Source organism: Drosophila ananassae, chromosome 2L (assembly GCF_017639315.1).
Source record: "Drosophila ananassae strain 14024-0371.13 chromosome 2L, ASM1763931v2, whole genome shotgun sequence".
NCBI lineage: Eukaryota > Metazoa > Arthropoda > Insecta > Diptera > Drosophilidae > Drosophila > Drosophila ananassae.
This window is the reverse complement of record NC_057927.1, coordinates 9537441-9564706: the sequence shown is the minus strand read 5'-3', so window position 1 is coordinate 9564706 and position 27266 is coordinate 9537441. Positions and strand designations below refer to the sequence as shown.

General features: G+C 40.8%; 1 protein-coding gene across 2 annotated transcripts; it reads right to left on the bottom strand.

Moving 5' to 3' along the window:
• Window positions 1-520: 520 nt before the first annotated feature.
• On the bottom strand, window positions 521-3711 carry LOC6500873 (calcyphosin-like protein). 2 transcript variants are annotated; one of them, XM_032449447.1, is made up of 6 exons: window positions 3655-3711; window positions 1481-1629; window positions 1250-1369; window positions 1129-1186; window positions 785-997; window positions 521-729 (listed from the first exon to the last, which is right to left on the bottom strand). In XM_032449447.1, the coding sequence occupies exons 1-6, from the start codon at window positions 3694-3696 to the stop codon at window positions 628-630; spliced, it is 684 nt and encodes a 227-aa protein (XP_032305338.1). In that variant the 5' UTR covers window positions 3697-3711; the 3' UTR covers window positions 521-627. The 2 variants fall into 2 exon arrangements, with proteins under 2 accessions (XP_032305338.1, XP_001954085.2); XM_001954049.4 differs by lacking the exon at window positions 3655-3711 and adding an exon at window positions 2424-2582.
• Between the last annotated feature and the right edge of the window lie 23555 nt (window positions 3712-27266).

Genomic DNA, 27266 nt, shown 5'->3' with positions numbered 1-27266 from the left:
TGTCTGCATAATTTAAAGCATACATTTAGGCTGCCGGTCCTGGCTGTGTGATAAATGCCAACCAGTCAGGGCGAAAGCACTAACACACACTCACACACAGATGACATTAGTTCGCTGCTACTGCTGCTGCTGACAATTCCAAACAATTTGCCGAATGCGGCAAGCGTTTTGTGCTTGTGTCCGTGTTTGTAGCTCTGATTGCCGTCTTTGGCGCCCTGCCTTGATTATGGGCCACGCCCCCACCCGCCCGCTTATGTACATATATATCATATCCAGCCAGACTTTAAATGCATGTAAACTACGAACAAATGTTTAGAGAAAACTTGTTTCTTCTTATTCTGCATATTTGACAAACACTTCATATGCTCTGACAGCTAACGAATCCCGATATCCAAATCCTGCCAAGCCGAAACTCCGAAAGTCATCACAAATCTTGGCCAAGTATTTTAGATTTGAATTAAGAGCACAAATAGTCAAGTTCTTTGCCATTGGAACTTTGCCCAAAAAATGTAGCCTAAGATTTATTTAATTGCATAGAAAGGATTCTATTTTATTTGCTGAGCAGTATATAAATTATACATGAGTCGTGATTGAGATTTAAGTGAAGTGGATGCATTTTGTTAATATTTACATGGCATAGGCCCGTCGCATCATCAGATCAAAGTACATATCGTTGTCGATTGATGCACTTATTGTGGCGTAGTAGTTCACGAACTCTTCGCGAGTTATCTGTCAATAAATTGTCTTAAATATATTCATTTTAAGCGAATGAAAAATTGCTAACCTTGCCGTCTAGATTGCCACGACCCCCCTCAAAGTTGTGCAGAAAATCGGTAAGGATTTCATCCTCGCTCTTCTCTCCGCTCTGAAATTTGGGATGCTCCTTCACAGAATAGACATTCTTCAGATCCGCTATGGTAATAACACCATCATCATCACGATCCATTTTGTCAAAGGCCTGATCGATGATATTCAATCGGCACTGTGGCATTGGTGGCTATAAAAATATTTAAAAATAGTAATATTTATTAAATATCAAATCAATAACAGAAATTTGAAAAATGTGTTTGCGATTTGCTGTTGATTTCAATTTAAAAACAGATAATGGAATATAAATAACCGACTCACTCGCAGCTTGAGCAAAAACTCTGTCATATTGATGGATCCACTGCCGTCTTCATCGAATCTAAACAAGGTGTCCACGAAAATTAAATTTTTATCTGGACTCGATTTTCAGGCTGTCACTCACGTTTCAAACATCTGCTTGATCTCCTCCCCCGTGACATCTAGTCCCGTGTCTCGGATCCCGGTGATGAACTCCTCCTCGTTAAGCGCCTTGCTGCCATCGTCGTCCATCGCCCGGAAGGCCCTTTAATGAATAATTTAAAATTGAACTGTTTCCTTGCATAATTCATCGGCCACGGGGTCACAGCTCCTAGGTCCGATTCAAATATCGTTTAAAGTCAATCAAGTGACCCACCTGCCAAGTCCTAATATGCCCGTTGCGCCGCGGCTAAAGCACAAAAGACGTAACTTGGTGATGGGGTCCTTGTCGGCGCCATCTGTTAGTTCCCGGATCGCCTTGCTGACCAGGTTGGCTTCAAGGGTATATAGGTCGCCATTGGGTGACTGTTGGAAAAAAAAAACACACATACTTTCAGTAGTAAACGAAGAAGTAGTAAGTCATATTGTATCATTTAAATAGACTTAAAATGTTTTAAAAAGTAATATTGACAAGCCTTTTATTAATTTTCCCCATATGAAATCATTTAACTTAATAGGTTAAGCATTTAAAGTTTTGTAATATAGTTAACTTTTTATGTGAGAAGTATCGCAACCCAAGTTATGGGTTTATTAATGATTCATTTTCATAATTATAATATTTATGTATGGTCTATGTGTAATGCCTATTGCGATTACGAAATATTACCCACTAGCTGAGTTTTCAGTTTAAAGATAATTAAACCATCTAACGTGAACCTTATTAAGCTTCTGTAAACCGAAGCCAGTTTATTTTTGTAAAATATCTTATGACTTTTCCAAGCACTGTAACAAAGCCAACGCACATTAAAATGACTAACAAAAAACTCCATTTATGGATCAAGTAATTAAAGCTGGTGTGTAAACACAAACAAAAACAACCCATCAGATCTGAGGAAACACAGTGAATCACCCCGTTCGCCTCAGCTGATCTTTTCCAGAAGATGTTCGCCCGCCCGCCCATGTTTCACCACAAGCTTTAATCAGATGCTTTCAATTTAGTAGATTTCGGCATGGAAGGAGGAACAGGGAGCATGGAAAAGGTTTTCATTTTGGTGAAAGCACTTTTCGCAATTTCTCTAATTGGAGTCCAAGGTGAAGGTCGCCACAGTTGGCCCACAGAAAAAAAAAAAACAGAAATGCAAGGAAAATAAAAAACTTACATCCATGTTGGTGAACTTATTTTTTAAAAAGCCCTTTTCACTATTTGTATATAAAATTTTGAGTGGTGTCTTGTTCGTTTTATTTTGGGCTTTATAGTCCAACTGAATGGATAACTGCAAGATACTTGTTACTTTGGCGGCTTTGAAATGCAAACTGAAAGCGAAAAATAAAGCGGCGGCAATGAATAAACAGCCAAGTGAGCGTGGGGCGAGAGAGGGATATAAAAGCGCTGAGACAGAGACAGCTACAGCGAATGAATTATAAGCTCTGCCGGCTGATGTGGGGAGAGTAAAAAACTAGTTACTAAAAACATATACGGTCATATAGAGCAGACAACTCGCCGCAGACGGATACAGTAGCTCTCTCCCATTCACCTGACTCACCTGGCTCATTCGGCAAATAACTCTCGTGTCTGGCCTCTTGCTCCCCTCCTACACTCTTTGCTTTTCTAAGCATTTTAGTTCAATTAAAGCCCGATGCGTCGCCCACTGGCGGATTGTTTACCTACGAACCAAACAAATTTAGCCAGAAAAAAGGGAAATTCAAGGGAAAGTCAAATGTATCTAGATAAAAATGAAATCGCCTAAAAGTATGCAATTCAAAGAGTCCACTACTACCATGGACCATGGAATTCATTTTGTTTTTATTGCCCCCGCCATGGCTCGTCACATAAAAGGGCCAAGAGCAAATATCTGTGATGGCTTTGATGAATGGCTTTTAAACGAGTTTACAAAATTTATGGATTTTTTTGTGATTTATCTTTGTTTCAACATCAGCTTTCAAGTATTTCACATAAATTTAAATCAGAAACTTATTATTTTTTGATTCGCTGTAGTCAAGTGTAGTGAGCAGTTAATATCCTCAGTATTGATTTTTCGTTCTTTTCAAGCCTTTTTTTTATTTTGACTCTTGTTTTATTCAGTCGCTTGTTGTGTGGGAATGAAGACATGTAATTTTCTAAATTGCTGAATGACACAAACATATTGCCACGCATCGCATGTGTCGCATGCAATAAGTACTCCCTCTAAGTGCATTTCCATGCCATTCCACCATAAAAGTATATAAGCCAAGGTAATAGGAAAGGATAATAATACTTTTTTGCTTTTTATTGCGACTTAAATATAACCCTCCACCGACACTGCGTATACGTAATATTCTTATGATCCTCTTTTGTAAATTCGATTTTCAACTTCACTGTTTTTGTTTGACAACTGAATATTTAAGTATAACCTTGAGGCTCCAGCCCCTTGTCCGAATGGCCTTCAAGAACATTCCTTCTACCGATGGAAAACCCGACTAAACAAGCCCGCCGAACTTTCACTTAAAAGGCACGAAAGCAAATGGAACTAGGCAACACCTAAAGGGGAACCACAACACAAAAAAGCCATCAATGACCCATATTGTAAGTGAATGACTCACTGGAAATCAGTAGAATTTGGCGAAAAAAAATTGAATTAAAAAACATGTATAGAATAGAACGACAAAAATTGTTAATAATAATTGCTTAAAAAAAAATTAAAATAATCAAGCTTTTTAAAGCCAAGGATTTAATATTTTTGTCAATTTTATTAAGCAGAATAAACTCTACTATCATCTTTCGCGAAATCTGCCCTAGGTAGCTGACCTAAACATCTGCAACCTACACGTCACGAAGGTCTTTCGCCAGTTCACTGACAGTTCTTAAGGGTGTGAGTGTGTGATAAAAGGGCATTCAAAAAGGTGGGCGTGGCTCGGTCCAAGAGAAGATTGGGAGAATGTGTGCACTGATGTTGTCAACGCTTCAACTGAGTCTGAACTCAATCAGTGAATCACTTCACAACTCGCTGATCAAAAGGAAAACAATCATACGCATTTGAAGTGTCAGAAATTGCCAAAGAGGAAAAGCCTCAGATGGGTGGAAGAAAGAGATGGCCAGAAAAGACAAGTAGAAAAGCACATCAGAAAGAGACAGAGATGATGATAGAAAGAGGCGGAGCAAGGGGTATACAGAGCTGAGCAGGACCCTTTCGTCCTTTGCCATGTTGACACACTCAAAAGTGTGCGACTGTGTGCGAGTGTCTGTCTGGCTGGCATGTATTTTCTTTTTAATCAATTTATATGCAAATAAGTGAAATGCTTAACTGAATTTGAGCTGTCTCTGTGACTGACTGACTCTTCCATGCCCCGAGACCCTCCACACTCTCAATAATTTTGCTGTTGCCTTTTTGCCGGTTGCTTGATTGAAAACGTTAAACGCATTGATTACCAAAAGACGCAAAGGATACGGCGTGACTGGGATTTAATTGAACTTGTTTTTCACGGCCTTTCCTTTGCCACGTCCATTGATTGCACCACAGAATTACCTTCCTCCAAGAGCCTCAAGCCTCCCTAGACAGTGTCAAATATTTGCCTGGTAAACAGTCGAGCAGTCGCTAGTCAACCACATTTAACTAATATGCCTTCAAGCAAGTCAACCCTAAGGATACAAAATATAGAACAAATAAAAAAAAATTTTATTTTAATCTATCTAAAATAGTAATTTAAAAATTTAGATTATATAAACTTTAACAAATATCCCTTTTACATATTAATTTAAATTGATATCCTGCTAACTATTTGCTTTAGTGCATTGAAGAACGCTGTCTCTTCCTTTGACTTTTCCATCAAAAAGCAAGAAAGACTCTCACCTAATCCCATGAAGCACCTTCATCACACCGGCGCCAGTTTTGACAGGCTCTCAAAAAATTTGGGGTTTTTGTCTGTGGCGACGCCTGCCAGTGTGTAAATTGATAAAATCAACTTGATAACTTCATTTCATTAAGTAAACATTAATCACATTAACTTTTGTGCCTTGTGTAGGCTTGGGACTGGTACCGAAATTAACCCTAAATGTGTCCCGACTCCTTGCGCCTCGACTGCCCCAAAGAACTGTATAATTTTAATAAGAAAATCTGCTTGTCTGCCTTCCACACGCACTCGACCTTTGGACCACAAAAGGCAAAAGTCTACCAGGAGTGTGTCAATACAAGCTCTGTTTGTATCCTTGGGAGAGCGGTTGTCAGTGTCCTGAGATGGTTTTTGTCTGTGTGTGCGTGTGCATCTGTATGGTGTGAACCCTTGAGGTCAAGACGCATAAAACTTATTACTTAATTTAAGTTGGGCCCGTCCTGAACTTGGCAGCAGCGAGACACCAAAGAATTTATCATGTTGGCAGATTTAATAAAATGCGAAATACATTTTAATACATTTCTTGTTGCTTGAACTTTTCTATCTTTGTCCTAATTTTCGAAATGAGCATCTGCATATTTCAATTTCCAGCAGATTTACATAAATTTCATAAGCCGAACTCTGTTGAATTGAGTTATTCATGAAAAGGGTTCACTTACCCTTTTCCAGGCGGGTAGTATGGACTGATTATCCGTTTATAACATGAGCCTTTAAAATAAACGATGAGTATTTTGAAAAGTCAAAGAATTTACTTAGAGAGAATCTTATGACTTAGTGGTCCTAGTAGTTATCTTTTTCAAGTGCATTGCAGTTTCGGTGAACTCAATATTATTTTTCAATTTGAACTTTGTCCTTGCTGAACTGTCATCTTGTCTGGACCCTAGTCTGCTTTGGGCCTGGACCCGATTCTGTCTGAGTTTTGATTAGCTGTGGTTGAATGGGAAATTATTAAATCTGCTCCGAATGATAAAAGTCCTGTAATGGACATTGAACTCGCGTGAATCGGTTAACTTTTTCCATTTACTCATCGGCGGAGTACGTTGGCAATTAATCGTTGAAATCTTGTATGCAAAAAGTTCCCAAGGCTATTGCCAATAGCTGAACATGATTTGATAGCTGTGTGCTTATTACACCTGGTGAACTTGGCAGGTGTTGGTTTCTTTAGTTTTTTTTTGGGCCTCCTCCGATAGGGTGCTGCGGGGTGAGATGTCAAACTTTTCAAATTAAGCGAAGATTTTCGCTTGCACGCTCCCTCTTGCTGGCGTTTATTTCCTAGTTTACTTAGTAACTAAATCACGTTTCTTATTTAAGCTTAAGAGCTCATTAACGCCAGGTTTGAACATTATCATAAAATGAGCCAGGAAACTCGGATCGGAGTCGCGTTTTCGGTGTCTGAGAGTTCTTGCCAAACTTGTTTCTTGGCCTTCACGAACACACACATGCTGGCTTATAGCCGACACACTCTCACATACACTCGCACGCTTACACTCAAGAAGCCGTCATCAATCGCCATTGAAATTCAATCCGCAAATTCTAACGAGCGTCGCCGCCACTCACACACTCCCAGTTTGATGGGCACTGGCAATCAAGACACATCAAACACACACACACCCTCTGGTAGAGGGGCAGAGAATTCTTCACACGTTGCCATAAAAATGTAAAAGGGAAATAATATAAAAATAGAAAGTTTTCGCACTTCACGTGTCAAATCCTTTTTAATGAGTTTTTTGAAGCATCAAAAAGTTTGCCATTTCTTGCACACACACACACATTCACAAAGTACCTGTTACCCCGCCAACATCCGTTTGCCACCCCAATATCCTTCTACAGCCTGGCTCACCTCCCACTCTCACCTCATTTTAGGGATATTTCTTTGGATGCTTCGTGGAAAGTTGCCGCCGCAACTTTTTTATTTGCTCATTCTTTTTTTTTGTGCATTTTCAGGTCTTGTAATTTCGCTTTTAATCCCGCATATTTTATCGAAATCAATTAAAGTATATTAAAACCAAACAAGTACACTGAAAAGATTCCTTACAAGTTTACTCCATGAAAAATTGTGATTAAATTAGTTTTTATTTGGATATGATTTACACAATCACATAAAAGATGGTATTTGAGTAATAAGATATCAACACCTTTTTTAAGTGCTCTGCAGCAGATAATCACAACAAATCGTTCTGACATCAAGGGGTGCATTCAATTTACCGGACTCGATCCCAAAAACCCACTTCATCTGTCTGGGCCCGGCTCATAAATGATGTGGCACAATTAAAGGCCTGGGCCTGGGCATCGCTTCCGTCGTCTGGTCTGTGCCCGTACTGTTAACCATATTGCTGTTGGCCAGTTCTCGACCAGGTTTTGGGGCCACGTTCGCCACGTTCGTCATGGCATCAGAATGCGTGCGTGCCCGCCGACTGGTAGTCCTGCAGTCCCGGTGGCCTGGCATCTGGCATCCTGCCGGGCATCCTGCGGACTCTGTCCGTGGCCAAGCAGCTCGTCACGCAGCAGCGTTTGAAGTCAATTTAAAATGAGCATCCGAGCGTGCAGTCATGAGATGCGCCCACCAATAATCCGAGCCTCACGCCCAATCGCTCACTGAGAAATGTTCGCTTTGTATAATACTAATATTTAATATTTTTATTAAATTGTTAGGATTATATAGAACGTTTAACATAAACTTGAAGTATATGTTGAATAATAAAGTCTTTTTGTGATATATTAAATTGTAATCCTCTGGTCTAAACTTCTTGGAAAAATATTGATCGATCCTTGAATATTCATCAGTGTAAGCTATTATTGTACCATAGAGCTATAGTTATGGTTGTGATAACTGGTCAGATGATTTGCCACTTGGACTGCTTTGAACGGATTGATAATTCAATCAGCTCTGGCCACAACTCAGTCCCCGAGCTTCGAAGAACTTCTTTTTTTTAATTGATCTGAGACTGGCCATGTTCCCTTAAAGAAAAAGGCTGGAAGTCTTATTTATAAAACTTAAGCTAATTGGGAGACCATTTCTAAAAGTTTTAATTTTGTATTATTTTTATCGTATAATAGCCTAACAAGCACACTGTGCATCGATAAAGAGCTGCAGTCATAATTAGTGAGCGTCGTCTCATCGCCAGTCCAAATTCGAATCTAATTACTGGCCACACAAACGAAATTTCTCTTGTCCTCACTTGGGGCACAGGGCTTGATTCGGGCAACTTTCCTTCGGTTGCCTTGGTTATCTGTGAATGCAACGGCAGAAGCTACAGCCGGTGGCCAAATTAGCCCGACAACAGCGGCAGCCAGGCTCCACTCCCTTTGGCTGATGTGACAGAGACCAAGAGCCAACTTGGGGAGCAAACCAACGAAAATTGACATCGCCATCGCGTCTGGCACGCACAAAAGTTCCAGCTCACGAAATTTTTCATTGCACAACACACACAAATTAATTGAATTTTAAGCAACTTTCCCATCGGCCTCCCAAATTGTTGTCAAATTTATCTAGTAAGCCGACGAAAGTAAAATAAAATAAAACTAACCAAACCAAACACAGCAAAATTGCATAAAAAATAAAACTAAAAAAAGAGGGTGAAAATAGCTGGCAATTACAAATAGAAAACTCAATTAAAGTTATAATGGAATACTCTTTAAAATTAAATAAATTTAAGATTTAAAGATTCTATGAAATATGTATATAATGAATTAATTTCATTTTGTAATTTAAAACAAAATGAATTACAATTCATAAAACTATCTGGTAAGGGTATGCTAATAGTCGCTTTTAAGTGACCACAAAAAGTTTTGGCCGAAGCAATTGGTAGCAGTATATTGTGGGCCGAGAAAGGGTTGTGGTGACAAGGAGGGGATGGTGGAAAAAGTCGGGACAAGCAGGAACAGCTTTGGCAGCATCATGTACCGGCTAGCTGCGCTGGGACATCATTAGTCCTTTAATTGCCATAAATAACCACAGCCACATTCGTCGCACCCGCAGCGCCATTGCCGCTGAACCACTAAGCCCCTGTCACTCTCCACCCCCGCACTCTGCATAAAAGTTGTCAACGTTATTTTTGCAACTCCCTTCCACACACACAAACACACACACGCAGAATTCCCACGTGCATAATACGAGCACGAGTGTGAGAGTGTGTGTTGGCGCATAGTTTACAGTTTTCGGAGCATCATGTTGAGCATATTGTCAAAGGGAAAACGCAATGCAGCAGGCTCAGGAGACAGGATATAGGATATATCCTATAGGATATAGGACGGAGGATGGAGGATGGAGGACATGGCGGCTGGAAGGGAATGTATCCGAACATCTGTATGTGGGACACTGACTCGGGCACTTTGGCCAAATGCTATTGCTCAGCCAGTCAGTCAATGTCCCTGGCCAATTCCTATTGTCAGATGCGTGCAGCTGCGTTCCAAGCCACCACCCGCACCGCCCACTGGCTGCTGGCAAACTAGGGCCATCCCCATCCATCTGCCACACGCTTGTGCGTCGCTTGGCATTTTGGAAATCAGTCAACAAATGCAACCGCACAGCGCCCGACTGCATTTTCTACTCTGGAAAGAATTTCGGACGAACGATTTTTTTTGGCAATATTTTTTTTTGCGTTGGTTGGGAAGGTTGGTGATGGTGGGTGACTTATGTGGCAGGCCAGCGGCATTGGCTCTCCACTTGACAATTAGTTGGTTGGTCAAAAAGTTTCAAATGCAGTTGCAGTTTCTGGTTGCAGCTGGGACAAGTTGAACATTTTGTTTTTTTTCGTTGCACACTTAGGAATTCTGGGACCCACTTGACTTACATTTGACTTAAATATTGAAAGATTTTCACCATTTCGAAATTAACTTTAAAATCTGCAAAATAAAAACAATAAGTAACAAGTTTAGGCTTGAAGAGTTCACATTTTAATAAATGGTTTAAATGCAAGCAAATTGCCATGCTAGATCAAACCTGCTTTTCAACGTCCAATAAGAAATTTGCGACAATTAGTCTGATACTACAGTCAAAAGCCAGAATCATCAATTAAATCGAAAATCTGCCATTTAAATAAACTTTAATTAATGCAAATACAATGACTTTTAGGAATGAATTGAATGCTTTCGGTGTGAATCGAATTTGCATAGGCGACGAAATTTCAAACCAAATAGGAAATCGAATTAAATTCAGCTTGAGATGATTTAAGGAGCACAGTGCGAATGTTAATATTGATACATTGAAGGTGAATTTTAATTGCCAAATACAGTCCCTTGATCCGAATGTAATAAATCAGTTCCTAAAAACATTAGAGGGACCACTCACAAAAGACTCGAGCCACCTAATTAACTTGCATCGGTGGCAGCAGTGGCAAATTGGAAAATGCGGAATATCCATAGAAGAACTCTCCGGCTCCAGCACCGGCTTGACAGAATTGTAATTTCTGCAAACAAAGGCGGAAAATTATTAACAATAACAATAGAAATAGCAACGACGATGGAAACGGCAATAAGCCACTCTTTCATCTGGGGGCTGCATTGCAATCGGAGTCGGTACTAGCTTTGGTTCTGGTTCTGGTCCGGGTTCTGGTCCTGGTCCTGGCGAATTGTAAAACTCTATTTAGCCCTCAGTTGGCAGACTGTGGTGCATTCGAGCGCATAAAGTTTACGCTTAGACGCATCCAGTGAGTGACTTTGTAGCTGACTGACAGCTCGACTCGCTGGGATTACGGCTTAGACAATGGCACAAGTCGGGATTGGTGACTGGTTAGGGGCTATGGGATGGCGTGGCTTCGGCCCTCGAGATGAAACATAAATGCAAATAAATACATGAGCATTGTTGGCTCAGGATTTGCGGGTGTCAGAAAATTCAACAGATTTTTGGTGAGATTTCGCATTTTTTCCTAAAAACAAGCTGTTAAAGCAACGAACTTTTGCAGACTACCGGTGAGTGCCAAGCTGTTATGGAAATATGGTAATTATTTTACTTCATGAATTGGAGCTTTGCTTATAGGAAATACATAACATATTTTGCAACTTTAAGCTATTAAGAAATCAATTCTTTCTTCATTTTCAAGCTCTCATTAAAATCCGCAATCTAAATATTTCTTCGATTTTATTATCAAATTTTCTGGAGGGTCTCCTTCAAAATGTGAAAGATGCATCTATCTTCGCCAATATATATCCGATTCCTATGCGGAACATCATAAACAGTTTTTAGATCGATTCCCTATTAATTTCAATTAAAATCTAGCAACAAAATATTTTTTAGATTTTTGATCAAATTTTCTGGGGCATCCTCTTCAAAATGAGGTATGTATGGAAACGACAACATGGCCCACCGCGAGGGCTGAATCTTTGCCAATTCGTATCCGATACTTATGCGGAATATCTTAAACGATTTGTAGATCGATTCCCTATCAATTTCCATCAAAATCTAGGAACAAAATATTTTTTAGATTTTTCATCAAATTTTCTGGGGCACCCTCTTCAAAATGTGGATACTGTATGGAAAGGACAATATGGCTCACCGCGAGGGGTGTATCTTTGCCTATTCGTATCCGATTCTTATGCGGAATACCTTAAACGAACAGTAGATCGATTGTCTATCAATTTCCATTAATATCTAGGAACAATATATTTTTTAGATTTTTGATCAAACTTTCTGGGGCATCCCCTTCAAAATCTGGATACTGTATGGAAAGTGGCAATTCGTATCCGATTCTTATGCGGAATACCTTAAACGATTTGTTGATCGATTTTTTATCAGCCATATTCCATCAATCCAATCTAGGAACTACATATTTTTTTGAACTTCAGTCAAATTTTCTGTAGGGTCTTTTTTATAATTTTGAAAATGTACGGGTACCATTGCAAGGGCCGTAAGTTTGTCAATACTTATCTGATTCTGGAGTGGAATACCTTAGAACACCAATTTAAACTTCTACTCATTCTAGGAAGGATCAAATAAGTCAATGGTTTTAGAGCAAATATTACCAGTAGAAACCAGAAAGAAAACAGGGTATTCGAAAAGTTTTATTACAATCTCGACTTAGTTGCCTTTGGTGGCAATGTCCTTGTAGAACATTGCTCCACTGAATGCTAATTACACGCGCATTTGCCTTGTTAATTATCAATTCAGTTTAGCAGACATCGCCGCCATCGTCGGAGTCGTAAAATACCAGAGCAGCGAACATTAAAAATTGCTGGCTGCCTTTGAATTTCAATTGGAGCAACCCAGGGCAGGACGGGTCGCTTCCACATTCTATAGCTCCTGCACATATTAAATATATTTTTGTATTTTTGCATAAATTAAAATGCAAATCACAAACAGTTTCATTAATAAACATTGCAGGAGGATAAAGTGCGCAGCTTATGGCGGACCATAAAAGTTACGTCCCCTCCACGACCGAATCGGTGAAGGCGGCGAGGTCAATGGGGCGTGGCCATAACTACACGACACACAATCTGGCCTCTCGCTCTTCCGTTCATTGCGGAATGAAAATCCAATTTCTTCAAGTGCCATTTGTATGCGTAAGTCGAATAGAAAGCGAAGGCCTCGCCAAGCCTCCGAGCAATTAGCAAATGCTTAACGGTTACTCCGGAGTGTGCCCCATTAGTGGAATAATTCGATTCCGGAGGTAACTCAATCCGGGCTAAACTCAATGCAATATACTACAATGTAGAGGTTCATTTAACCGAATTGACCCAGAGGCTTGAGCATCACCCAAACGTTTCCCATTTGGCTCAAGGTCTAATAATTAACTTTACCAAACTAGCGCAACCCAGAGGGAAAAGCTATCTTCTTTTTTAAATTTTATAGCAGAACACATGTCTTTCCGATTCGAAGTCCTCATCCGCATCTCATGGCTTTTTAAATTGCATTTCCATTTCCAGACCTCTACACCGACTAATATTCCGATTATAGCCCTTTCTAAAATCTAACGCACTTGTAGCCTGGCCATTGAGCGTCTAACAATTTGCCCTTCCTATTGTACACCGAACTCTCATAACCCATGACCGATCGAACCCATCCGCTTGGGAATCGGCTCAGTTGTATTCATTTGCTATCCAGAGTCGGTGCACTGAAATGAAAAATTTAATTTTCATAATACCGACTGCAACCCCATGGCAACTCCACCTACATACTTCCCCTTTGTAATGGAAATTGAAAATATTTTTCATCGGCCTGCCATGTTTACCCTATTGGTGCAACTCCTGCTACTGATTTTGCAACTCTGGCTGATGCTTTTCCAAAGTTGGCTGATTGCAATGATTTTCAATGCAGAAACAGGGGGCATTTGTATGCTTTTCCAAGGGATATTTCGATAGGTAACCGGTAACCGGTAACCGGCACCGAACCGCAGACCGGCACATATGAGTTTTGTGGGCGAGTCCATTAATTGAGTATAAATATTGGTTAACCGCCGCCAAAGTCTAACGTTGGTGGAACTTCAATTTAATTAAATGCCGGAACTGTACAGTTTTTCAAATTTTAAATATCAGTTATCCACTTAAAAACTTTCAAAAATTAAATTAATTGTCTGGTTTCTTTATTTACACATTTCGCCGCTACCCGTAAATAATTACATGGACGTGTCTGGGCCGCGAGTTAGCGCAACGAATTAAAGGCGCAAACGTTGCGTCAAATACGTGACTCCAATGCCAACATCCTGCAAAGGATCGGTATGTCAGTTCCCCACTACACCATACTGTATATATGCAGTCAATATCGAGAGCAAGTTCATAATTCGGTTCCCCTTCAAATGGCCCTGCCAGCCATAAAGCTGCATAGCAGATTGGCCAACGGAAAAGATGCCGGCGCGGCGATTAGTTCGAGTTTAACTGCCTAAAAAGCAGCATTGGGCCAGAATCCAGAAACCAGAATCCAGCAGCTACCAACTACTACAGCCGAGCCAAGCGGTGCCATGTCATTCATTTGTCCACGCCCGACTTCTTGCGGCGCATGTATAAATTTCCCGCCACGACATCCCGACCAGGATCCCACGGAAGGAGCCGGGCAGCCGGAGCCTGGACCAGCTCTCCGCTATCTTTGACTACATAAATCACGGACTAATAAAGCCGCAAGACTGAATGTAGTATGGAAAAAAAATAAAATGAAATGGTTTAGAAGCTCATCGAAAGGTTGAATACACTTTTGTTTTTAAAGGAATTAGTAGCTTTTTAAATTATTAAATAAGTAATACTTACTTGAGAAATAAATTAAAGAGATATGGTCTGGAGCTTAATATTGAAAGAGTCTAAATTAAAATTAATTAAATTCAAACATAAACTAGTTAAAAAATAAATAAAGAACATTCACCTTCATCCATACAGCTAAACTTTTCCATGTATGTTTTTATCGAAAAAATGGAAATTTGGATCAGATTTGATTCGATTTTTCTAAGTTCAGTTTATAAAGACCTAACAACCGCCTGATGGAAAAGTATTTACCCTTTCGAAAGGGCAACCAAACCTCCAAGTGAACAACGTGCAAAAAAAAAAAGAAGAAAAAATGGCGACATGCGACATATGAAGTTTATTAAAATGACGGCTGAAGGAGGTGGATATGGATGTGCTCGGGAACAGGACTCTGGGCAGGACCCCGTGCCGGTTAGTCATACGCATAGTTCAACGTCATGTGGCGCGCGTCGCCATAAATATTGTGACCCTCAGCCTCGAAAGGAATGGCAGCGGCAGTGGAAGAGTGGAAGAAGGCTAGATTCGTCTAAAGGAGCATTGGCAGTGAATTCTTACTGCTGGACAATGGCTTGGACAGGGCATATTTAAATTTTTATTACTATGGCAAACATTTGCCAGAAGTTTTATGATAATTTCGGCCCGGACATCTTGTTGTTTCTGCTTTAAAAACTTGCTTACTTTGTCCATTTCTGTTGTTGCATTAGGAAAACTTACAATTACGGCCAATTAACATGTGTTTGTACAAGTGCAGAAACACAAACACAACAGCCCAGAACAGGAAATGGGGTGCCCAAAAAAGGAGTGTCCAGTGGGGCTCTGGGGGAAATGCAAACAGCAAATACAACAATATTTTATTGCTTCCCTGACATAAGCACAACACAACAAACCGGGCCCAAAAACACAACAAAATGTCAGGGTGGAAAAAAGCCAAAACGAACAGACATCGACATCCATCGCAAGCAGATCCAGGCAGGACGACCAGATCCTCTTGGCAATCCTTTGCAGGCCAGAGTCCCGAACATCCTTGCTTGCTAATGAGAGCCGGCATCAAAATTCATGGCAGCACCTACACACGTACACGTATATCGCTCACAAGGATACGAAAACCGGCAGAGCTACAGATACAGATACAGATAGAGTTACAGCTACAGTTGCAGATACTGTTGATGGAGGGACCTCCGAACGTGCTGATGAAAACGGCACAAATATTTAACTAAATTAACAATCTTGTTTATTTATTCAAAATTTGCATAAACAATTTGGCCCAAAGACGAAAAACCAAAAGACTATTTTGTGCCGGCCCCCATCCCCATCCTCATCCCAACAACATCATTCCCACCCCTCGGCCATTTGTTTTTGGCCTTGACTGTCTGGTTGGATTTTGTGTTTCTATAGACGCCAAGTTTTTTATGCTAGTTGATAAGGAATACAAGTCGAAGAGGAAAATAGGATTCCCCCTTCAACCTTTCGCCCTGCATATTCATAAGTCAAGAAGGGCAGTTCCTTGGCTGAAAGCACTGACAGAAACTCTGCTCCAAAATGTGCGCAAAACTCTTGAAATCCCTGTTTGATTTCAAGATGCCGGAGTTTTCTTTTCAGTGCCCAATCCCACTAAGCAGAAAAAGCGTATAAACACTTTGATGTCAACCTTTGCAGGGCGAACATTTATTCACGTTTTAGTTCTGTTGCGGAGTTTTGTTTTTGTTTCGCCAGCACTTCATCAAAAACTTGAATGCTAAATATGTCGGTGAGCGGAGCACATCGCCGAGTGGCAAACAAAAACATGACAAAGCACCCACCCAGCATATCTATCTTTGGAAGGTTATATCCATATTATCCGAGTTTGTATGAAAAACCCTTGCCTTCGCCATCTTCCCGACGTAGTTTTGCGGTAAGCGGTTCCTAGGTGAATTATGGCTTCCTTGTGCGTGCGAAATTCGTGAGTATTTTTTGACAAATACGCGTAAGCTGTTTAATATTTAAATTTAATTATTTTCGCCGCTGCTCGCTCCATTTGTGTCTTATAAATGGCTGGCCATAAATAACGCTTATTAATAGATGAGCGTCGAGCGACATCCGGCTTCCAGGCTCTGCATTCCGGATTCAGGCATTCCGGGTTCCTGGATCCGGGATCTACGCATTTAATGAGCCTCGGGATGAAGGCTATATGTCATCTGCCCGCTCCGACAGCCTCCTGTGTGTTTCAGCATTAATTTCAATTTTAAAGCGCCTGGCAATTATTGGCTATCAACTGGGCTTAGTGACAAAGTTGACAGCCAACTAAGCGATGACAGCCAACTACTTATGCAAGTCTGGCAGTAATAGGGACTGTGTGTGTGTGTGTGGGCAGGGGTGGTGCTGGGTGTGTGTGGTTGACAGGGAACAAGCGACAAGTATGTCGTCACAGTTGTCACTATCGACACCCACACTCCGGGATTCGAATGCGACGGTATGTGTGTGGGTACGGCCACAGTCAACCCTTTTGATGTCTCTTGAATTTTAATGAAAAATTCACACATGCCACAAGCGTACAGGAAGAACAAGAGACAGAAGTAGAAGCCTCTTACGCCCCACAACCACCCAGATGCTTCCCACTGCACCACTTTGTGCATTACGTTACTGTCACATCGGCAGGATGGTGCGGCAAGTTCTGACGGTGGACTGTGGTGTGGTGCGGTCCAGCCAGGTTCTGGGCTGGACGTTGACAGGCTTAGTCTCGGCGGCACCATTCGCGTTGCACTCCATCCCAACCACATTCAATCCCCCAACTTACACTTGGGAAAATGGGCTTGCAAAAAGAAAGATCTTAAAATGGTATGAACTTCAATTTAAAATTTTAACCAAAATTAGACCTGGTAAACACTATAGTTTTTAGGATGGCTTGAATTGCAAATCCTTCGTAACTTTTAAGTTAACTATAAGAGCATTAAACTTATATTTTTTTACCAACATTATTGGATTCTTGGATATCTTGAATTGCAAATCGTTAGTAACTTTCAGTGCTGCCAGTCCCACATATTCATTTCTATATAATGATGTCCAGCTTTCTACTATGTATGTGTAGATCCATGACAGCCTTAGACATTGCAAAGACAGCCCCCGAATAAAGTGAATAATAATACATGCTCCATCTACAGGTTTCAATTGAGAAATATACTTTAATAACTGGAAAACTTAGATGTCAACTCCTATTGAGCAAATGCTCATTGCATTTATGAACAATTAGTCAAAAATTATGAACAATTAGTCAAAATGGGTTTGCCAAAACCATAATATTTGAGAATTTCAGTGCCCCAGAGGTTAGCGTTGCTATGCCTACCTCTTTGAAATGGAATAAGATGTAGAAGAGTTCAAAAGCATCTTCAACAGAGTTCACCAATTTATATATAGGAACCATTGAAATTCTCTCGTGATAACGATAATGAGGTGAGCAAACATTTCAGGCACATTAAGAGATCAAAGACAGTTTAAGCTGCTCGCTTCTCGGGATTGGCGTATAAATGTTTCCCCATTTCTGCAATTCTCTTCCGTTCTCAGCTTCACACTTAATCTCACAAATGCACTCTAATATGATTAAGCACGTTTTTAGCTGACAAATAAATCAAGTGGCGAGCGGGAAACGCGTTTATGAAACCAACTGCCATCGCGCCAGGCAATCCAAACAAACAAAAGTAGCCGCCCACCGCCCACCACGCGCCAGGCCCACCCGTACGAGTCCCACCCATCCAACGAACCAACAAAATAAACGTCTATATGGCTGCGGGTGCAAAGGCGGAAAATAAAAAGTGGGTCTGAAAAGCCAGCAGGAAAATAAAAATAAGCAATTCCATAATTTCAAAAAGGACGAACTCAAATTACTCTTGATAGGGGGGAAAAGATAAAAACTTCAGATTGAAATTATTCAGATAATTGTTATTCATTAATAATTTTTTCCATTTCACTAATGTGTATATAGTAATGTGTATATTACCATCTAATTTAATTACTTCTGTTTAATAAACTTCTATTTTAAATGTCCAAGTCCTTTCATAGACCATTCTTCTATAAAATGGCATTAAACTTTCAGTTAGGGAATCCATTACAAATAGTAAAGGATGAAGTGTGCCAGCAGAGAATATCCAGGAGGAAGAGATTCGTCCTTGCCAAGAAAAGCTATAGCTATAGCTTTGGCTAAAACTAAAGCCAAGCCAAGTTGGGCCATCCTCTTACTGCAATTTTAATGACACTCACATGTACGGGTGTTTATGTGTGTGTGTGTGTGGGTGGGTGCATAAGCCAAGCGAGAGAGTGTGCGTTTGGCTACAAAAAGTGCACGTGTCAAGGTGTTGGTGTTAGTTTATGAGCTCAACGTGAAGGTAACATATTTCAAGTCTCTGGCAAAAAACAATAGCAAGCTGTGCAAAAAGAGCAGCAGGGGAAAAATACAAGAATATGAGGGAGGTTGGGTGGTAGCTAAGGGACGAGAGGTCGTAGGGTGGTTGGCGAAAAATGTGACACACATATACATTATCTCATTTTCACAGCTTTTGGACGCAACAAGAAAGCGCAAAGTTAAAAGCCGCAAGCAGCCCCCGGGGGCGGGTGATGTGTTAGGGGGGCGTGCCAGAAGCTATACATAATGGCAGCGTGCAAAGAAATTGGAACAGGAGCCATAGAACAGGGAGTCGGAGCCGTCAAGGCAGTAATATACGACACATGGGCATAAGTCCATGGCGTGCCAAGAAACGAGATACCAACAAATGATTGTCAGAAGCCAAAAGGATGTGTTCTAGGTATCTCAGACAGTTATCCTTTCGGCTGCAAGACTAAATTTGATTCACTAGAGTGACGAGCAGCAGTCCGTTTATTCGGTGTAGGTACAGGAAGTAGCCTGCCTCCGAGCAGAGACTGCAAATCAGGATTCGACCGCACATAATGGGTTAGCCACACAAGGAGTGCAAACAATTTGAAATTATTTACTTGACTTGGGAAGGGTCGGGAGTGGTGGGATGTCTGCATTGAGCCATCAGCTAGCATAAACATCAAAATCAAATATAAATGGACTGACAGAGACCCACCGCTACATGTATTCATACGGATCTGTGTCTGAGGAATACATCAGCTACAGACTGAGCAACAGACTCCTAGCTGATGCACTGAAAGAAAGTTTTCGTATACAATATATAAAGGTATAATATCAAATCTTCGAAGGAAGGAACTCTCTTCTATGACGTGTCTATAAATTATATTCAAATATTTTCCACCCACCATTCATATTGTTTGTTCTCAGTGAACTGTATACACCAGCAGTAACAGCTTAATGTTGGCAAAAGGGGATAACGAGCCATAACCGTAACATTACACGACTCCCTATACGGTTGCAGCATCTCCCAGCCTCCCCCAGACCCATGGCCCTTTAAGTTATCCCCCGGCTACCACTCATATATACGTATATCTGCTGCAACGGAAACATCCAGCATAAATGTAAGATATGCCTGGAATGCTAATCACAGACGAAGACACACAGCACGGCATACCACGCATACTAGTACATACATACACATAACATAACACACAGATAGGGGGACGCCCACAACCCCCCAAACACACACTCACACACACTGGTACATTGGGAGGCACTAAAACATTTGTAAATGTTGCAAAGTATCATCTTAAAGAGATTTGCAGCTTAGCGGCCGCATGATGCGTCACGCATACGTAAACAACATCTCAGGCGTCAGAGTCGAGTAACTCTCTTTCACTTCCCGACCCCCAGCTACTAGCTGGTGAGGATGACTCCCCCTGGATGCCCCGTCCCTGGATCATCACTTTGATGTATGCCACATAACGCATCGCAGTCGCATCCATTGATTTCCAACAAAAGGACGATTGCTGTGGCAATATCATATCCAATGCATTGTCCGTGTTCATCGGAGGTCGGAAAAGTGGAAAACGTGGCTCGAAAGGGGTTGGAAAGGCACTGAGGAGGTTGGTGGGTACTTTAATGTACAATAAATCATGATATCACATTAAAAAAAATAAAAAATGAAAACGTGGCACAAAGTGACAGCCTGTGGCCCTCCGGCAGTGCATTTTCCAATGCAAAAGGGAGCGTCAATCGATTTTATATAATATTGAAGTGTTTTCCATTCACACGTAGGGGACTCCATCAAAATTTTTAATAAGCTTGAAAGTATTTCAAGGACTTTATTTGCTTGAATAATTTAAGCTACCTAAATTCTACGTAATTATACGTAGAGCGTATTGCCAGAGTTCTATTTTAAATGGAATTTTTACCTTTTTCTTAGTCTCTGCTTTAGGGTCCGTAATTCAATTCCGATTTTGAGTTGACGACTGTCTGAGAGTTCCTTTGAGTTCGGCACCCGTTTTATGACTGCGGGGCATAAAAATCCTGGCAGCAAAAGCAAAATAAGCAACGCACACGCATTACGTGCCGACCCATTTTTGTCATTATGCGTGAACTAATAAAGTCATGGACCTGCCGACCGATGAGTGGGGATGTGGGTGAAATGTCCTAGTGGGCCTGTGGCTAAAACGTGCTAAGCCAAATGGAGAAACGTGCCCCAAAGTGACACACAATCAACCAGAGTCACAAAGCCAGATTCCATCTTTAAGCAGTTTAAAGTTTACGCCGAATTGGAAAGTGTTAATTAAATTCTGTGGCAAAATCGGTTTTCGTTGGCCAAATAGTGATAAAGCATGAGCCCTTAAGAGGATAACCTATATTTTTAGACAATAGCTATAATACACGGATAATTTTTGATTCTCAAAAGCATTTATTGGGCTTGTGACCCGATATAAAGGCATAGTGTTAATTGAATTATGCGGCAAAATATGTTTTAATTAATTTTCTTAGATACAAAGCATAAGAGGCCTTAAGAGGCTATCGGCCACGGACTAGAAATGCTTAAGACAAGGTGCTAGTTTGTCGATTAACCTCCCATCCTTCGATCCTTCCCATTGTTCTTCTTTCGGACCAACTCGTTAACTGTCACTTGCTGTGGATTATAACGGATTTCTTACGGCACAATCGTTGGCAATAACGGCATTAAAGCGCCTTATCATCATTCACTCGGCGACCGGTGAGCTTCACTTTGGGAGGACTTCTCCTCCACCGGACAACGTTCGATGTTTCCGGACAAAGCACTTGAAAATAAATAATTATTTTCCAAAGTTGCTAGGACACTAAAAAGTTTTATAATCTTTACCATTCACTACGTTTATTAAGCCTCAAAAACTGTTTGCAAATAAGAGAAATTAAGTATGTCCGTTTCAGTATTTTCAGTGCATCGCTTCGTTATTCGCCAAGGCATTAAGATTATGGGACTTATAAGGCGTTGCTGGAAAAACACCATAAATGTCATAGCCAATGGTCATAATGCGGAATGGATGTGCGCGTTTCTTTCCCACACTGCAGGAGCTGAGCAAGAGCGTGGATGCTAAGCAATGAACACTGTAGAAGACAATAAATTTTTGCCGGGAATCGGTCTAAGCAAACGGCAACCCCATCGCTGTCTGTTTGGTTAACATGTGCAACTGACTATGAAAATCCTTGATTGTCGCTGGCACAAAGTTACGGGTACGAAACCAAACTCAAACGAAATCTGGAACTGAAACTGAAAGTCACAATTGCATTTTCAGCCTCGGTTCCAGTTCCAGTTAAAGTTCAACCCAAAGACCGAGCCATGGAAGTTGGGTGGGGAACTTTCGCAAAGTGATATTAACTTTTAATGGACAAACTGTACGAAAAACTGTTTTCTGTTGTCCTGACCCTGGTCTGGTCTCTGTGCTAAGTGCTGCCAAAAGTGCAGCAGAATGTGTCGTGGCCGATAAAATAAACATTATCACAACTGGCAATGGTAAAAATCATGTGCAAAAAGCACAAAGCGGAGCACAGCTCCAGCAAGTGGGTTGATTTGAAAAGTTTTCATTCTTTCTTCGGTACTAGTATCTATTTTACAGTTAATTGTTTGACTTTTAGAGTAAAGTATTTTAATTACTGATATAAAGTTAAAAATAAAGGAAATTCATCTTAAAAAATGATCATTTTATGATTATTAAAGAACATTTTTTATGGTTACAATTGGCTGTGAAATAAAATATATCTTTTAAACATCCCTCGCTTGGCCAGGACACACAATGTTTGTCCTTGTTATTGTTTTGACTTCTTGTGCAAAACTTTGTTCTTAATTCTGGTATACTCCACTATTCCACAGCCACTGCCCCAGTTGCTGCTGCCCGTAGAATTTTGCGTTTATTTTACGTTTATTATCATTTGCTCAGCATTGAAATTTATTTATGTTGTTTGGCAGCATCGAGCACTGAGCGGTTGGGTGCACGGGGCGTATGCGTGATCAGAGCCAGTTCTACAGTGTCTCTCTTTAAAGTCCTTTAAAAATGTCTTTTGTCTGGAAATTGCCGCACTGTGATTAGTTCTCCCCGAGTTCCAACAGTTTGTTGCAAAAAAAAAACTGGCCGGAGTGGGAAAGTGGAAGTTGAGTTGTTTCCTTATCGCACTCGAACCGCTCAAGTTTCGACTATTGAGGATTGCCTTTTGTGTATAGTGTGCTTTTTGCCGGCCATTGTCACTGTCAGTGCCATTGTCTTGGCCATGGCGAAATTACAGATGATAAAAAGTGCAAGTGGGAGTTGAAAGAAAGTGTTGTGTCGTCGGGTGTTCTTTGTTTGCTTAAACATCTTGTTTTTAATGAATGCCCGCCAAGCAATTTACCGCCAGGTGGGCAGAGGCAACAGCAACGCCAATGGCAACAGAACAGAAACAGAAACAGGGACTGCTAAAGGAGAAGGAGAAGCAAAGTCAATGTCATTCTTTATGCCGAGCTCTTTATGTTTTAATAAAAATAAATAAAACAAACGGCGCAAAAGCCGCAATTGAAACTATTTGCACACCACTCACGTAGCGGGCGCTTAAGACTCAGCTAACCGGAAGCTGGCAGCACCACATCCGGCCGAAAGAGAAAATGCCACCCCGAGAGCTCATTAACATTTTAAACAGCAACGCTAAGCGGCGGCCCCGCTTTCATTGCCCAAACCCCTCAAGTTCCCCATCCGCCACCATTCCCAAGGCGGAAGGTGTTAAAACAGCCCTAAACGCACACTCTGCCATACTGCTCCACCTAAATTCTATGGGTGCAGATGGGTGGTTGGACGGTTGGGCGGTTGGCTAGGGGCTGTGTGTATATGTGTTGACATGAAGCCGTTAAAGTGCTCGAGCGCACCTCAAGTGGCTTTGTTCAGTTGGCTCTTTGGCGAGTGTTTGAGCTTCAGATGTCGCCGCCAGTCGAAAAAGGGACTTTTCCCGATAGTTCAAGATATCTTGGAAGGTGGTCTCTTAAAGATATAGATTTTAAAATATTCTAGACTTAGAAAAGCTTTATATTTATGCTTTAAAGTATTATTGGCTCAGTGTACTCCTCTTAACCTTCTCTACAACAGAATAGTGCACCCTTTGTTGAAATGAAATGGTAAATTCTGGTACCCAACTGCTTTAAAATCGTCTTGGCTAGATGGTAATTATCATGATAATTATTCCTTGTTTATTCACTCTAAAATTTCGCGTTTTATTAGCACATGAAGTTGCCGATTTACATGCAAAGCCAGGACGAAAACAGGAACAATGGAAGCTTAACTCAATGAGCAACTTTCGTTATGCTTATTGCCTTATCTGGTTGGGAAGAGATGGGATTACTTAGCCTTCTAGCCGAGAGTCTTTCGACTGCCCCATTACCCAAAATTGGTTTCTCCTTAGGCCCGAAACTCAAAGAGGCTTACAATTTTAGTTTCGGCTTAGAGGGCTTATAATTAAATAGTTCGCCCAAAAATAAGGCAAGAAAAGCAGCTCAAAGGATAACAACACCTTTGTAGGGACCTAAACACACTCTCAGATACTGACTTTCTTGCTCACACATAGGATACACAAACTAAGGCGCATAATAAGCAATTTTGGGGCAACTTTTATCAGCATCATTAAAATTCTGACACATGTAACACGAAATCAAAACTTTGACTAAAAAGTGCAAAAAGTGCTTTTGCCCTCGCCATGTCTGCTCCTTGCCAGTCGACACTTTTCCAAGCCCGTTTTCCCTGACCCCTTTTTCCTTTCCTTCCTTCTCTGTGGCTCCCCCCAGGTCTCCCTGTGTTTTCTCTGACATTTTCCGGCCCGAAGTTCGGTGACTGCTTTCGGCTGCCTTTGGCGCATTCTGACTCCTTATACTAATTTCCATATAAGTAGCGTTAACATATCATTTGCATAAATTCTGTTGACATCTTTTCAAAATCACACGAAAATGTTTTAAGGTGCTTCCTCTCCACACACACTTACACACATTGTTATCCTTACATTTCCCCAATTTCGGCACTGAAAGAAAACTTTATATTCCACAGAGAAATATTTAATTAACATAAAATAATATATACTGCTCCTATGTCAAATTTCATGTCATGTGACATTTGTTTCATTTCATTCTAAAAGATATTTCTTTTTATATCAAAAGCCAAGGACTAAAATTCCTGAAAAGACACATGCCTATTCAGTGAAGATGTTCAACTTTATTGGAAAATTTCAATTTTGATAAATTAAATTAAATGCATTGTTTAATTTATACTTCTCTTTAAGCCGTTGAATTGTTAAATTTTTGGATACATCAGGAAATACGCAGTTGGAATTTACTTTATGCATTAATCTTATTTAAATAATAATTAAATCAAGTTGAAAGCGAATTCTTTTGGAATTAGAATTATAATTAAAGACATGCCACAGAAATGATAAAAGAATTCGCCCCGTAATCCCAAAGCCGCAGCAAATGAATGTGAGACGATTTTTCAACATTTTCCAGGTGACAAGGACACAGGTAAAACGGGAGGAAAAAAGGAGGAAAGCGACACTCGTAGTAATTTTATTGAAATGAAGTGAAGTGAGCGACCGAAGAGTAAAAAAAACTTTTTTTTTCCACTCTTAAAAGAAATTACATGCGCGAATTGCCAGGGGCATGCCACGGAGGGGTCCCGTGGGGTCGACGGGTCGAGGGGGGTATTTAGGCCCGGCTGATAAATTTTCATGACATGCTGCACACTGTCGTGTGACAAGAATCAGTGTCAAATATGTTGTCATTTAATTTCGCACTCTCGCACACATGCAGACGCAGATTTGTGGAAATGTTAATAAGCTTTTGCCTTTTATGGTTGCCAGTGTGTGTGTGTGCTAAAGAGAAAGCACTTCAAGTATATCCTTTCACTCTCACTCTCACTCTCACTCTTTAACTTTAATTGCCGTTTTTCACCATCAACGTCGCATTATGAATTTTACAAAGCCTGATGTCCTTTTAGACTTTTTACGCTTTTTTTTTGGGTGTACTTGAATTCCATGGACTTGAATTCCATAATGGAATATGTTTTGGTTATGTTTTTCCAAGCCAATCCAATTTTTCTAAACTACTTAATAATTTTTATAACTTTCACTCCCTTCATAATAAATAAATTAATTTTATTAGAAGCTTCTTAAAAACCTTATTTTCCAGGGATTATTCCAAAGGTATCACTTTAATTTATTTTTTGCCATCTGCAGCTTTAATTGAATGAAGAAAACTGGATCTGACCCGGCATTTAGGCATTTATCACAGCTACACGATTATGCTTTTAATGGGCAGGTGAGTGGGCGGAAGTCCCTGAGATAAGCGAGGACATTTTGAAGGGCAGAGCAGGCAGGGCCAGGGCGAGGGCGTTTTCAGGAGGCAGGGAGACATATAGCAGACAACAGAGACCCACAAGGGTTGGACTAGCATATGTGACAGTGACAGTCGCAGGGGCGACAATGTTGGCGCAGAAACCGCAAATATGTCGCTCTAGATGTGTTGTTGTTGGGCCACAAAGGACACACGCTCGCACACACGAACACACATATTAGCAGCCAACAGAATGTCTGGAGCAGGCGAGGATAAAAGGCAGGCTGACTGCCGCCACCGACAATGGAACTTGTCTTTTTAATTAAATGCTAAAAGAAAATGCAAGAGATAAATGAAGTTGTGCTAAATGCGTGCTGTGCTCGATGACAATACTGTGGGCGAAGCGGTTAAGGGGCATATCCTGGCGTTCCCCGGATCCTGGGGAATTCACAGACATCAGTAGGTGTCCTTGGATTTCCAAAATCCAGCCGGCAAACTGGCAACTTCATGTAGAGCCCAGCGTCTCTGATGTGGTATTATTATTGAATTATGCGTTTCAAGCTGGAATAGAACACCACCACCAGCTACCCGCAATCTGCCGCCCACCACACGCTACCCGAATTAACCAAGCATTCTGGGCCGCAGGTTTTGCGATGGGTTTCGGTTCAGTTTATGCGGATCTTAATGGCGGCCCCATGTGTATGCCAAGATTTGATTAGTGCGTAACTAGAGCAAGGAAATGAGAAGGGAACTGAGTTTTCAATCTTTAATAATCGAGTTAGTTCTAAAATTCATTTTATTAAACTAATACATATTCCTCTTAAAGGCTCTAAAGCTTTTTTTTTATTATATTTTATGTATTCCCCCTCAGTGTTAAAATGCCAATAAATTGAAAAATCCAGTCGACAATAAACCCAAAATTGCCAAACAATTAAATCCATGTTGTTAGAGAATAAGCCCACACAATTGTTGTGGCATTTGTAATCGCTGTTCAATAATTATTGTCATTTTATGTAGCCGGCTTTGCGCCGACATATTGATACTGGGCCTAACAAGGCTTCCATTACAAAACGCTCACTTACAAGTGTCATGTATCAGACATCCTCCGCCAGCCAAGGAGGACAGAAAGGACATGGGCAACATTGTATATGTTATGTGTGGTGGCAGGAACACTCCCACAACGGCGAATGGGCGGTACGTATTCGCATCGATTACAGATCAAATTAGATGTATAAATAACAAAACGATTAAGCGATTGAAGAGCTAAGCCAGAGTCTGCTAGTCGATTGG